Below are 13,827 nucleotides of genomic sequence, written 5' to 3'. Positions count from 1 at the left end.
AAAAAAAGAAATAAAAATATTTTTTTTTTTAAATTTTTATTTTTTGTTTTTACAAATTTTTTTTTAGTAAATTTAAAAAAATAAATTTATTAATTAATTAAAATTAAAATAATATTATAATTAATATTAAAATTTAAAAAATAATATTAAAAACTATTTAATTAAAATAAATAAAATTATAAAATATTGTTTTAAAATCTAAATTAATATAATTGGATTTTTAAATTTAATAAATATTTATTAAAATTTTAAATTAATTATTTTTCTTTTTTCTCTTTTTTCTCTTTTTTCTCTTTTTTATCTTTTTTATCTTTTTTATCTTTTTTATCTTTTTTATCTTTTTCTATTGTTGATGCCTTTTCTTTTTGTACAGTTGGTTTTTTTTCTATAGCTTTTTCTTTTGTTGTAATATTTAATAAATCATTTGAAATGGATAATAAATTTGAATATTTAATTTTTGAAATGGTTTTATTTTTTAATTGTTTGAGGGTTTCATCTTGTTGATCCTCTTCATCCTCTTCTTCTTCGTCTTCTTCGTTGGTATAAACAAAACTTGGTAATTTTGAAACAAAATCAATTAAAATACTTTGTAATGGTGAAATATCAACTTCTAAAATAATACAAAAAAAAAAAAAATATTAATATATTTGTGAATATTAAAATAACATTATAAAAATAATAATAACCTACTTGAACTTATATTATTGTTTACTAAAATTGAAATTAAATTTAATGTAAAATAAATTGAATTTTGATTCATAGATTGGCTATGTACAAATGAATTTAAAAATGTTGAAATTTGAGCTATACAGTTTGTGTTCTTTGATAAATAATTTACAATTAATTGATTGGATGGTGATAAAACTTTGATATCGTCGATAACCTCTAAATGTTCGTCCTTTTCAGGTGATATATTTATATGCTTTGAGAATTCTTTGAATAGCTGTTCAATTAATAATTTAGTGATTGTATCCAATTGACCTTTTTGATGATGTAATGATAAGTAGTCACCCAATCTAAAAGCCTGTTGTTGTTGTAATTTTAATTTGCTATATTGTTGATTATAATATTGATTTTTAATTGCTGGATTACTATCGATATATTCAAATAATAGTTTTAATAGTTCATAAGACTTGACTGAAAGTTCAGAGTAACCAATGAATGAAAAATTGTAAATTTGATAAACAAATTTTGAAACGATTGGAATTATACTTTTGAAAATATCTGCACCCTTGGTTATATTTAAAATTTTAGTGATTTCATCCTTGTATTGTAAACATGTTTGTGATGAGCATAAACCAAATGTTACATTTTCAGTCATTACAAAAAGATAGATTTCCAACATTTCTAAAACAAAAGGTTTATCATTCTTTAATGTGAACTCTTGCTTTTCATCATCGCTATCTCCGTTTTCATCACCTTCATTATCACTATCAATAATTTCGTTGGTTCTTCTTCTTTTATTGGTAACTTTATAATTCTTTAAAAACTCTTCTAAAACTGGTACGACTTGTTTACTGCCAAATTCGATGATGTCGTTGAAATAACCAGAATCTTGCTCCAAGTCTTTATTATAAACTTCACTATGGTACATTGTTTTTATATACATTGTGAAAATTGAAATTAATAAACTTTTATTCAATTTCTTTAAATAAAACTTATTAACTTTTTTCTCTTCTTCTTCGGCACCATCTTCTTTTTCTTCTTTTTCCTCCTCTTCTTCATCATCTTTTTGTTGATCTTCAGTTTTAATGTTTGAATCTAAAAGCAATTTCTCTTTAATTATTGGCATATAGCTTAAAAAGGCAAAAAGTAAATCTTGATAGCATTCGACTTCCCCAAGTATTTTATTTCTTGTATTTTGATTTTTGAATAAAAAGTCCAATTGTGAAATTGAAACCAAAGCTTTTTCGCAAATTTTTTCAAAACTGTTTTCGTCATCAGTTGGTTCTATTGACTCTTTTACTTTCTTTTCTTTTGTTGATTTCTTTTTCTTTGAGTCTCTTTTTCTCTTTGATAATGAAACCTCTTCTTCTTCTTTGTCATCTTCGTCATCATCTAATTGGGTTTCATTTAAATCAATTTCTTTTTCATATAGTTTCTCTAATGGTAAATTAATATTGCCAATTATAATATCCAATGTATTTTTTTGAGTACCCTGGGAGAATAAACTTTGTAATAAATTCTCTTGTAAAACATTGGCTGATGTTGAATCGGTCTCTTGAAAGTTTTGTAATAAGATTTCTTTAAGAGCTGGGAAGTTTTCTAATGAAAAGTATGAAACTATTTTCATAATAATACTAGCGCCCTCTGGTACAACAATATCTTGGAAAAACCAACAATAAATAGTTGCAAGATTTTCATCATTGAAAATTTTTAACATTGATTCTTTGGTCTTTTGGAACTTTTCCATTTCAAACAATGGTGATAATGATTTTAATAACAAGGCAATAATTTCTAAAACTGCTTCAATATCTTCGACTGAAATTTCTACAACTTCTTCCTCTTCTTCTTCGTCATCATTATTCTCTTTAATTTTTTTAGTTGATTGAATTTTTAATGGGATTTCAGCAGCGGTTCTTCTACTTGTAAATTTAACGAGGTAGTCAAATAATGAGCAAACAAATTTAGATACTAATTGTGGTCGTATGAAATAGATTAGATTTGAATAAAATGTGAATGAAGCTTCTTTTTTCTTTTTAATAAAACTTATACAATTGTTTAATAGGTCCCACTTTTTGGCATCTTCTGGGAAATATAGTTCGACGATTAATTGGGTATATTTCTTTGAGATATTAGTATTCTTGAAATCTAAAACCATTCTTTCAACTAAGTTGTCTACAGATACTACATCAAAGAAACGAATAGTTGAAATACCCTTGATGAATAATAAGAGATCTGTAAATGCCTCTCTTACGCGATCTGATGAATCATGAATGAGGTTCTTTAAGTTTGGTAAAAGAACTTTAAGAGTACTGTGTGATAAACTATTATCCAATAATATACGAATACCATCGAAAACCGTCTCTCTAACTGCGCTGGATGATTTATCGAATGCCAAATCATTGATTAGTTTTGAAAGCAATGAACGTGAAACAGTTAATGGTACTAATTCCCAAAATTTGCTTAATAAAACAAATGTGCCCTTGACAGCAGCAACACGCACCGAAGTAGCTGGATCAAATAAGAGCTCATGGATCATTTGAAATTGTTTATTTAAAAGTTCATCAGTTTCTTCTTGGGCGGCATCACTATCTTTTAATGGAAAAGCATCGATGAATAGATGGGTAGCATTGGTACGGACAGTTGCATTAGGTGCTTTCAATGATCTAAAAAGAATTGGTTCGTAAAGACGTAACAACATTGGATCGACTTCTTTGCATACCTTTTGATTGTGGAAATAATGAAGAAAACCAAATAAATTTTTAAAAAGTTTTTTATCACTAGCATGAACTGCGGTATTGATTAAATTTTGGATGCAAAAATATTCAACCTTTAGTAATATTTGATTTTGTGATGTTTTCCATGTTTTAAAGTACATTTCGGCATAATTGTCACGATCGGATTTCTTTGCATTTAACAACTGTGATTTGACGGTAATATGAATTTGCTCTATAAGACTTGTATTGATTGAAAATAGAAATGTTAAAAACTTTTTGCCTTCATCAGTTTTGGTGAATTGTGGAAATGTGAAACATGATACCAAAGTTGTTAAAAAAGACTCGATATCTGGACTTTTGTAATCTAAAGTTAATAAACCATGTCTAACTTCATTTAATCTTGTAATATCGGCAACTATACCACTTGAAAACGATTTAAATAATAAAAAACTGAGTGTTTGTGGTACAAGTTCATGAAAGTTGGCTTTCTTATTCTTTATCCATATCTCTAAACATAATGAAACATCATTTGAAATATTTAAATAAATTTTTTGTAATTTTAAAACTGTTTCTTTTGAATAAATTGTATCTTCATCGATAATATTTTCACCTATTTTAAAAATTGATAGTAATGTTTCTAAAAATATTAAAACAATAGTATTAATATCTATTTATTGGATATTATCATTATTTTTAATATGCTAGCATAAAATAATATTTACCATGAAGCATCGATAATAATTGAAATATTGAATCTGAAAAATTTTGAATTTGAGCATTTGAATCCTGATGTTTATTTTTCTTTTTGCTACTTTGGTCAACTATTGTCTTTAAAAAATTTGATAATACTGTTACTACACCATTTAATGTGTATAGAGACTGAAACAATACTTTTTGCTGTATCTTTACTGATGTTTCGTCAACAATATCCATTTGATCTTTTGTAACTGGTATTAATAATTCTTCATCAATAAGCGGTACAAATTTATTATCTCTTAATAATGAAAACAATTCCTCGTGATCTTTATTTGGTAACCATTCGAAAAACTCTTTGAAACTAAATTTAATTATCTCTACATTACTTTCATCGCTATCACTATCATCTTCTTTATTATTATTATTATTATTTGACTTTTTATTTTTCTTTTTTATTCTGTATTTTTGTTTATTTGACATTTCAATAAATGTTGGATCATTACCAACAATATTTAAAGAGTCAAATAATTGTTTTTTAATTATTTCCATTATTTTGAATAATAATAATTATATGATTTATAATTATATAATTATTATTATTGGTTTTATTATTATATGTGTAATAAATTAATAAAATGAAAAAAAAAAAAAAAAAATTAATAAAAAAATTTAAATAAAAAAAAAAAATTTTTAAAAAAATTGGCGGTAATTGGGGTGGAGGCAAATTTATGTGTTCAAAGTTGCTGAAAGATGGTGTTAATATTTTATGAAATAATAATTACAAAAAAAAAAAAAGACATGATTTTATTATAAATAAATATGTTTTTATTATTTCTTTTTTTTTTTATTTTTTTTTTAAATAAATTTAAATTGTACAAGTGATCGAACCATTATTAACTTCTTCAAAAGTAATGTTTTGTTCTTTAAGGAGTTTGTGAACCATTGGTTTGATCTTTGGTCCGTTGGCGTCAGAGTGGTTACCAGCACCAGTGATAATGGTAAATTGTTTTTTTGAACCTTTAATTTCATCCATTCTCTCTTTGAGTAAATCGATAGCATCATTAGCATGTAAACCATGTAAATCGACTGTATATTTATCATTTTTAGCATTTCTAATAAATTAAAAAAAAATGTTTAATATTTTAATTAAAACCATTTTAACTATCTGCATATGTATTTGTATGTGAGTACTTACTTGGCATTGAAAACTGCTCTTGAGGCTTGTTTGGAGGCTTGTTCTAATTCTTTGGTTTTGGCTTTAGCTTTTTCTCTTAATTCAAAACCAAGTGATTTATTGCCATCTTCAAAAGCTTTATCGGCTTGTTTGTGAAGTTCATCTCTTTCTTTTGCAATTTTATCTACTTCAGCTTGATTTTTTTGATACATTTCTTCAGTACGTTGATGTTCTTTTTCATGTTCTTCTTTCATCTTGTTGTATTCAGCATCTCTATCAGTTTGTTTATTATTTGATGATGATGATGAACCAGCAGCAGCGGCAGCAGCAGCTTTATCTGGTTGTGGGTCTTTTTTAACTGAAGCTGTAGTGGTAGCCTTTCCATTTGAATTTGAAGTATCTCTAGCAGCAGCAACATTGGAAGCTGGTTTAGTTTCCAATGGAGCGGCTGTTGCTTGTGTTTTAGCTGCTTTCTTTTCAGCTTTTGATTCTTTACCGCAAACTGCACCCATTTTATTTATTTAACTCTATTATATTATTAACTATTTAATATTACAAAAAATAAAGGATAATAATTATTTTATAGTTTTTTTTTTTAATATGTAAAAAAAAATGTTTTTATAAAAATAGTTTTTTTGAAATGAAAAAAAACAATTTTTTTGTTTAAAAATTATTTATTTTTTGGCAAAAAAAAAAAAAAAAAAAAAATTAATTTTTTTTAATTAAATAAAAAAAATAAAATAAAATAAAAATAATTTTGTGCAACTGAAAGTATGGACAAATTAGTTTAAAATTGTTAACTATTATGAATAACAAAAAAAAAAGATTTCAAAGAAAATAAATATCTGTTATTATTAACTATTATTAATGGTGTTAATTGCAACCCACTTTTTTTTTTTTTTTTTTTTTTTAAACAATTTAAAAAATTAATTTTTTTTTTTGGTTTTCAGGGCGTTCCTGATCACTCTTTCAACGAAAGACAATAAATGCTTAATTAATGAAGAAATGGACAAGCAATTAATATAATTTCGTTGATTTTTAAATACAATATTTATTTTTATTGTGTAATGTGTAAATTAATTTTTTTTTGAAAATAAAATACTCGCTCTCAACACATTCTAAAAAATCATAAAATAAATAAAATAAATTAAACCGAAATAAAACAATAATAATAATAATAGAAAATAAATAATAATTAAAATGTAAGTAATCAAACAAATAAAATTATTATAATATTATTATTTTTTTGGTTTTTTTTATATTTTTTTTTTTTTTTGGTTTTTTTTTTTTTTTTTTTATAATTTTTTATAAATTTTTTTTTTTTTTTTTTTTAATTTACAAATCACACACACATAAATAATAAAAATTTTAAAAGATGGCATCAAGAGGTCAAATCGAAACTAGCAAATTAAAGAATAATATTGAAGAGCAATTAAATAGATTATTAGCTCAATTAGAAGATATTGAAGAGTTAAAAGATGATATTTCCCAAGAGGAATATGACGAAACTAAAGAAGATACCTTAAATCAAATGAAAGAATTTGAACAATCATTAAAAAAGATGATGTCAGGTGATATGACATTAGTTAGTGAGCTTGGATCATTACAATTAGCTCTTCAAGCCACCATCAGTCAAGCATTTAAAACACCAGAAGTTATTAAACTCTTTGCTAAAAAGGATCAAGGCTCATTAAGAACTAAATTAGGTAACATTCAACGTGATGTTAAATTAGGTAAAGTTTCAAAGGACGAATATATTGATCAATCTGTTGAAATTTTATCTGCATTAAAGAAATTAGGTTTTGCTGTAATTATCAAGTTTTATATAAATTAAAAATTATAAAAATAATAATAGTAGTATATTAACAATTACCTTACCATTACTATTATTATAGATTTCTCCAGAAGAAGAACACTTTTTAGAAACCCATAAATCTCGTTTAATGAGTGAATTCGAAAAAGTTTCAAACTCAAATGTTGGTCAAGGTACAAAAGAAAATATTCTTTCATCAGCTGCCTCACAAATTAAAAATGCTTCAAAATAATAATAATAATAATAACAATACCAATAATAATATTAATATATTAATAAAATAATAATGTAAAAAAATATAAAATAATAATAACAATAGTTTAATAAGATAGTCAAATAAAAAAAGATTTTGTAGATAGTTAAAAGATTAAATAAAAAAACTATATTTTATTATAGGATATTTGTATTAAAGAAAAACAAAAAAAAAAAAAAAAAAAAAAACTTAATTTTATTTTATTATGGCCATATGGTTGATTAATTAAAATCAAATATATTATCGGAATGTCTTCTTTCTTCTTCAGTGACAATTTGTTCATCTAATTTAATTAGTTGTTGAAACTTTGATATAATATAGATTCTATAATTATAATGATGATGTGGTGCTAATGGATATGCCTCATTATTTTGTAAATTTAAAGTCAATAAAGAGGGTGCTGATTGAAATAGTCTGAAGCAAAATAAAGTGCTATGGTTTTTTTAAATAAAATAATTAATAAATCAATGTTATTTATAGTTTGTTTATTTATCATTGGTACTTACTATATATTATTACTGCTACCTGGTTTTGGAAACATTATTTTATTTGATGATAAATCTAAATTTTGTAGTGTTGGTAAAATTGGAAAAACTATATGTTCAGTTAATTTATTATTATGTAAAATTAATGTTTCTAATCTATAAAATCCATTTAAAAAATCTACATTTCTATAATAGATGATATGGTTAATAAATGTATTGATTTTGATTTAAAAGATGATAAATTCTATACATACGTTATTGAGTTATTTGATAAATCCAAATGCTTTACAGAATGTCTAAATTTTGGGATAATTGCTATTGGGGTTTGAATTTTACAACGATCAAAAGAGATTTTTAATTTTGAACTGAGATCCGAGGGTGTAAAACAGAAAGTAACTGAGGGAGTTTGCTCTATAATTCTTTTGGAGCTATTTTCTTTACATACAATGTTAAAATGACAAATAGAGGCTTCACCATAAATTGGAGATGTAAATTCCAATACATTCTTTGAGATGGGTAAGGCTAAAATTTCTAGGTTTCCATCAAAAACGGCCCAAAATGAAGTATACATTATAGTTTTTTTTTCAAAACATTTGAAACCACTAACAAAACATATAATTTTATTTTGTTCTAAAGCTGGTGATGTATCTGGTGAATATGATACAATATATGGACTATTAGAATTGGTATTATTGTTATTGTTTTCATTATTTAAATTGTTATTATCATTATTAATATCATTATTCTTATTTTCATTATTAATCCCAGTAATCAGGTTATTATCTATATTATTAGTAATGCTGTTACTATTCAAATTCTTGTTATTTAAATCGTTATTAATATTGTTTAAATTTTCTATATTAATTGAACTCTCAGTCCCAGAGGATGTGGATGTAGTGGTTGTTGTTGTTGTTGCTAATATTTGCTGTTGGTGTAATGACTGTAAATTTAAATCATTACTTATGGTATTATGTACTGTATTTGGTATTTCTGGGAATAAATTGGCACTACTTAAATTTGAAAAAGTCCAATTATCAGCAAAATTTAAAATGTAATTTTCATCCAATATGTTGTTTGAGCTACTCCTTTCTGAGGATATAGGTGGCGTATTATTACTTGTGTTTGGTACATTTGAGTGAATGGATGAATAATCTGTTAAATAATTTGGTGTATCTGATAGCTCTGGTGAGTTTGGTATAAAAATATTGGGTGTTGATGGATTAAAAAAGTGATTGTGGTGTTGTTGTAGTATTGGTGATGTTCCATCTAAAAACCCATTATTATTATTATTACTATTGTCATCTGTTTTTTTCTTTTTTAAAAAACCAAAAATATTATTTAAAGATAAATCTCTTTTCTTGGGTGTTGGTTGTGTATTACTATTATTGGTATTACTACTACTGTTATTACTATTTTTGTTACTATTATTATTAGTTATAGTTTCTTTTACTGAATCCTGTTCATTTGGAATTGATTCTGACGATGGTTTTGTTAAATAATGTACAAATATTGGCCAATCCTGAACTATAAATCTTTCATTTATAGAGTTTTCAGTATCTTCTTCATCACTGCCGTTGTTACTATCTTCATTATAGCTATAATGGTTATTGTTGTCATCTAAAACTACTTTATTATATAGTTCTTTTCTAACCAATTTATATTCATATCTTCTCCAGAATATACCATTTTCGCAAATACCATTAAATGTTTGTCTTCTTAATACTGGTTCACCAATATCTTTCTTGTGGGTTTTTAATTTATAAATACCACGTTGTTCATCAATGATTACCATACGAACATTTGCCTTTGCTTTAATCCATTTTATATTATCTTGTAAATATAATTTTGATGAAGATTTATCAAACAAATATAAAAATCCTTGTGATACTGAATTTGATTTACTGTTACTGTTATTACCACTGTTATTACTATTTACCTTGTTTGTTGAATGTGGTTTTAAAGATACAATTTCTTTTGGTGTATTTAATAATATTTTATGAAGAATTGGAAATAAATTCCCTCTAATCTCTTTATCTAATAATGAATTTTCTATAATTGATTCATTAGCTATTAAATTTGCATTCCTAATATCTTTTTTTAAATGTTTTATTAAATCTTTTAAATTTATTGATTTTGGTAATTCTTCAACTGTTGTATTATTATTATTATTCATATTATAATTATTAATATTGTTAAAAATATGATTATTATTATTATTATTCATTTTTTATTTTATCTATGCACATTATTAACAATCAAATTCTAATATTAGAAATTAGTAATGGTTGAGTGTTAAAAAATATCTTTATGCAACAAAAAAAAAATATTAAAAAAAAAAATATTAAAAAAAATAAAAAATAAATAAAAAAATAAAAAATAAAAAAATTCCAAAGAAATTTTTTTTTAAGAGTTGTGTAGTTTAAAAATAGTTATTTTATTTGAACCATTTTAATTTCAGGTTTTTCTTTTACAAAAATAAAAGTTGTATATAAACCTATATTAGTAAATGAAATAAAAATTTGATTAATAAGGGAATATTTGAAATAAAATTATTTTATAAAATTTATGATAATTACCAATCAGTTCCATTTGTGGTTGGTCGATTTTTTTGATACCCTGAGGCAAAACTCCAGAATTTTTTAGTAACTTTTCATAAGTTTTTTTATTTTCATCATAAAAATCTGTAAAGTTAATAGCCTCTACCAAAGTTAAATTATATTTTTTACAAATACTATTTAAAAAAAAAATAATAGGTTAGCAAAAGTTTGTGAGGTAAAGAGCGGAATAAATAATAAAAATAATTACTTTATAAATGAAGGAAAATGAATTAAATTTTCTTCAATAATTGAGCCATCTTTTAAAGTTAATTTATATTTACAACCGAAAAAATTTGAAATTTCAGAATTGAACTCGATGGTGTAAAGAGCTGATTTTACACCAGGGAAACCACTTGAAACCTTTTGAGACCTGTACCAAATAGATGATGAATCGGGTATTATTCCAAAAAAGAATCCACCATCTTTTAACAATACTGAAACATTCTTTATTAATTGTTCAGCATCTTGCGCACTAGAGAATGAATTTTGTACACCATTAAAACAACTTACTACATCAAATATTACACCACTACTATTATTTATTCCATTCTGATCTATATTAAAACTATTATTATAATTGTTATTTCTAGTATTATTATTATTATTATCTACATCCATCCCTATTATTTGGTTTGTGTCATTTTTTATTATTGTATCAATTTGATCTTCGTTAAAATTACATTTTAAAAACTTTGCAGAGTATGGGTTTTTTTTTTGTTTTAATTTACTTTCAGCAATTGATAGTTCTTCTGGGGAAGGATCAAATCCATAATAGCAGTGTATTTTTGAACGTTCCCATTTACCTGTATCCATACCATTACAATAAAAATCGGCTACCATATCTTTTTCATCCACCATTTCTGAAATTAATATTGTTTTAACCCAGTTTTGAAATGCTTTATATTGCCATAGTGGGGTTTTTTGCATTTTTAATATATACTATAAATTAATATTATTGTTATTTATTATTAATAAAAAATGATATATCTTTAATTTTTTATCTTTTTTTTTTTTTTTGAAATTATAAAAATGAAAAAAATAAAAAAAAAAATTAAAAAATAAAAAAAAAAAATTTTAAAAAAATTAAAAATAAAATAATATTTTTCATCCAAGTTCACACGCATAATAGAAGTATTATGATGATGGTTTTAAATAAAGATTGAATATTACAAGACAACAATATTCGAAAAAAAAAATAATAATAATAAAAATAATAAGATATTATTTTTATTAAAGTTTTATATATAAGTATATATGTTTTATTAAAGTTTTAAAGAAAATAGAGTTTAAAAAAATTAATTATGTTTTTATACTATTTAATTTTTTAAATTATTGTAATTATTCGCTATATTTTTGTTTCTTTGTTTTTACATTGTATATATTATAGATATGGTTGTTATTTGTATTGTTTTTTTCATATCAGTTTTCTTTTTTTTTATTTATAATGCAATTATTGTTATTGTTATTATTTATATGGGTGTTGTTATTGTTGTTGTTGTTGTTGTTGCTGCTATTGTTATTGTTACCGCTGTTGTTAATAAAATTGTTTTTATTAAAAGATTTTAAAAATGTTGAGACTACTAATTCTTTTTCAATTGAAATTACTTTTCTAGTTAGTTCAACAAATTCATTAAAAATGAAAGCAAGTTCGTCAACTAGTTTACTATCTTTATAGAAGAAATGGACTAAATGAATACAATCTTCATATTCTTTTTTGATGGCGTCAAACAAACAGTTGATTGGGACATTGTGATTTAATAAACAGCTATAAAGAATTTGAAAATTTGGGGAATGAACATTGACTCTGTATATATCTTCAAATGAATGTTCATGAGTATCAACACATTCCAAGCACAATGGTTTAATACATTTTACGCAAATATAAAGTATGGCATTATTACATGTTTCATTATTATTATTATTGTTGTTGTTGGCTTCGTTTTCATTTTCATTATCGTCTACCATTGGATGATTATATGAATGTGTATGGTTATTATTGATATTGTTATTGTTATTGTTGTTGTTATTATTGTGTTCTTTACATATTGTATATTTTGAATTGATGTCACATACATGTTCAAAATGATCTTCACTTAGTTCTTTTACAATAATTGGAAATAGTAGCTCACCAAAGCAGGTGCAGTTACTGCTGTATAAACTTGTACATTTGCATTCTACTTGGTCGTGGCTTAGTGGCGATAATATTTCTGTTTGTTCAGAGTATAGCAAATCACGTATGTATAAATATTGTTGATGGTTGTGATGATAATAGTTATTACTGTTATTGTTGGTGCCAACACTATTATTATTATTGGTATTGTTATTATTCAAATCCAATATTTACTATTAATTAACTGTATTCCATTTTTTGGGTAAGGAATTGTTTTATATTCTATATTATAAAAGTTTTTATATTAAATACCATATATTTATTTTTTTACTTTGTAAAAATAAGGGTTTGATTCTATTTATAAAAAAAAAAAAAAAAAAAACACAGAGTTTATTTAAATTTATAATTTTTATTATTTTTTTTTTTTTTTTTTGTAATTTTGTAATTTTGTTTTAATGTGTTGTTATTTATTTTAATTTTAAAATTTTAAATTTTAAATTTTTTTTTTTTGTTTATTTAATTTTATTTATTTATTTATTTATTTTAGGTGTATGACAATTAATATAAATAATTTATAATAATAACATAAAAAATGATATATAAAGTACAAATAAAATGATAGATAAATATGTATAAATAATAAAGTTTAAAAAATAAATAAAAAAAAAAAAAAATAATAAAAATAAGAAAATAAATTAAATAAAAAATATAATATTTACTTATGTATATATAAATATTTATACATATATGTAAATTATAAAAAAATTAATTTTTATATTTGATTTATTTATAAATTGAATGTGTGTGTTTGTGTGTTTTTTTTTTTTTTTTATACTATTTTATTTTTGTTATATAATATACAGGTTTGTGTGTTTGTGTGTGGTAGAATCATTAGTTCTTACCTGACTAACACACATACCAAAAAATAATATAATTCAAATATTAAAATATAAACAAAATTATGTTTAACACTAACCTTTACACATTTACACATAACAAACACTAAACAAACCCACATTTACCAACACACAAAATATACACTGTCAAAAAATACATCCAAAACAATATTTTTATTTTATTTTTATTTTTATAATTGTTTTTTTTTTTTTTCATTTTTAGGAAATTCTAATTATAGTATAGAGTTTTTTTTTTTATAAATATATCATTATAATTTGCACATACCCACATAGTTACATACATCTTTTTTTACTTATTTTGGGATATCAAATTAACAATAATAAATTGTTAAAGTGATAATCATCAAAGTTAATAAAAAAAAAAAACATCCGTTTCTTTAACGGTCCAAGAAATAAACCTTA

General features: G+C 23.2%; 6 protein-coding genes across 6 annotated transcripts; 1 reads left to right on the top strand and 5 right to left on the bottom strand.

Moving 5' to 3' along the window:
- Nucleotides 1–257: 257 nt before the first annotated feature.
- On the bottom strand, nucleotides 258–4,625 carry DICPUDRAFT_95681 (uncharacterized protein; the record flags this gene model as incomplete). Its single annotated transcript, XM_003292692.1, has 4 exons — nucleotides 258–610; nucleotides 691–3,990; nucleotides 4,103–4,476; nucleotides 4,513–4,625. The coding sequence occupies 4 exons, from the start codon at nucleotides 4,623–4,625 to the stop codon at nucleotides 258–260; spliced, it is 4,140 nt and encodes a 1,379-aa protein (XP_003292740.1).
- Nucleotides 4,626–4,941: 316 nt separating this feature from the next.
- Nucleotides 4,942–5,504, bottom strand: DICPUDRAFT_41017 (uncharacterized protein; the record flags this gene model as incomplete). Its single annotated transcript, XM_003292691.1, has 2 exons — nucleotides 4,942–5,188; nucleotides 5,272–5,504. 2 exons carry the CDS (start codon nucleotides 5,502–5,504, stop codon nucleotides 4,942–4,944), a joined length of 480 nt encoding a protein of 159 aa, XP_003292739.1.
- A 1,121-nt stretch (nucleotides 5,505–6,625) lies between these two features.
- DICPUDRAFT_157489 (uncharacterized protein) lies at nucleotides 6,626–7,295 on the top strand (the record flags this gene model as incomplete). Its single annotated transcript, XM_003292698.1, has 2 exons — nucleotides 6,626–7,057; nucleotides 7,146–7,295. 2 exons carry the CDS (start codon nucleotides 6,626–6,628, stop codon nucleotides 7,293–7,295), a joined length of 582 nt encoding a protein of 193 aa, XP_003292746.1.
- A 242-nt stretch (nucleotides 7,296–7,537) lies between these two features.
- Nucleotides 7,538–10,025, bottom strand: DICPUDRAFT_99447 (uncharacterized protein; the record flags this gene model as incomplete). The annotated part of the gene is made up of 3 exons (XM_003292690.1): nucleotides 7,538–7,748; nucleotides 7,823–7,987; nucleotides 8,056–10,025. 3 exons carry the CDS (start codon nucleotides 10,023–10,025, stop codon nucleotides 7,538–7,540), a joined length of 2,346 nt encoding a protein of 781 aa, XP_003292738.1.
- Nucleotides 10,026–10,230: 205 nt separating this feature from the next.
- On the bottom strand, nucleotides 10,231–11,325 carry DICPUDRAFT_89950 (uncharacterized protein; the record flags this gene model as incomplete). The annotated part of the gene is made up of 3 exons (XM_003292689.1): nucleotides 10,231–10,295; nucleotides 10,378–10,532; nucleotides 10,607–11,325. 3 exons carry the CDS (start codon nucleotides 11,323–11,325, stop codon nucleotides 10,231–10,233), a joined length of 939 nt encoding a protein of 312 aa, XP_003292737.1.
- Nucleotides 11,326–11,627: 302 nt separating this feature from the next.
- DICPUDRAFT_99446 (uncharacterized protein) lies at nucleotides 11,628–13,502 on the bottom strand (the record flags this gene model as incomplete). Its single annotated transcript, XM_003292688.1, has 3 exons — nucleotides 11,628–12,697; nucleotides 12,840–12,862; nucleotides 13,428–13,502. 3 exons carry the CDS (start codon nucleotides 13,500–13,502, stop codon nucleotides 11,818–11,820), a joined length of 978 nt encoding a protein of 325 aa, XP_003292736.1. The 3' UTR covers nucleotides 11,628–11,817.
- Between the last annotated feature and the right edge of the window lie 325 nt (nucleotides 13,503–13,827).

Source organism: Dictyostelium purpureum (assembly GCF_000190715.1).
Source record: "Dictyostelium purpureum unplaced genomic scaffold DICPUscaffold_366, whole genome shotgun sequence".
Taxonomy (NCBI): Eukaryota; Evosea; class Eumycetozoa; order Dictyosteliales; family Dictyosteliaceae; genus Dictyostelium; species Dictyostelium purpureum.
Note: the sequence above shows the minus strand (reverse complement) of the source record. Positions and strands in the feature narration are given on the sequence as shown.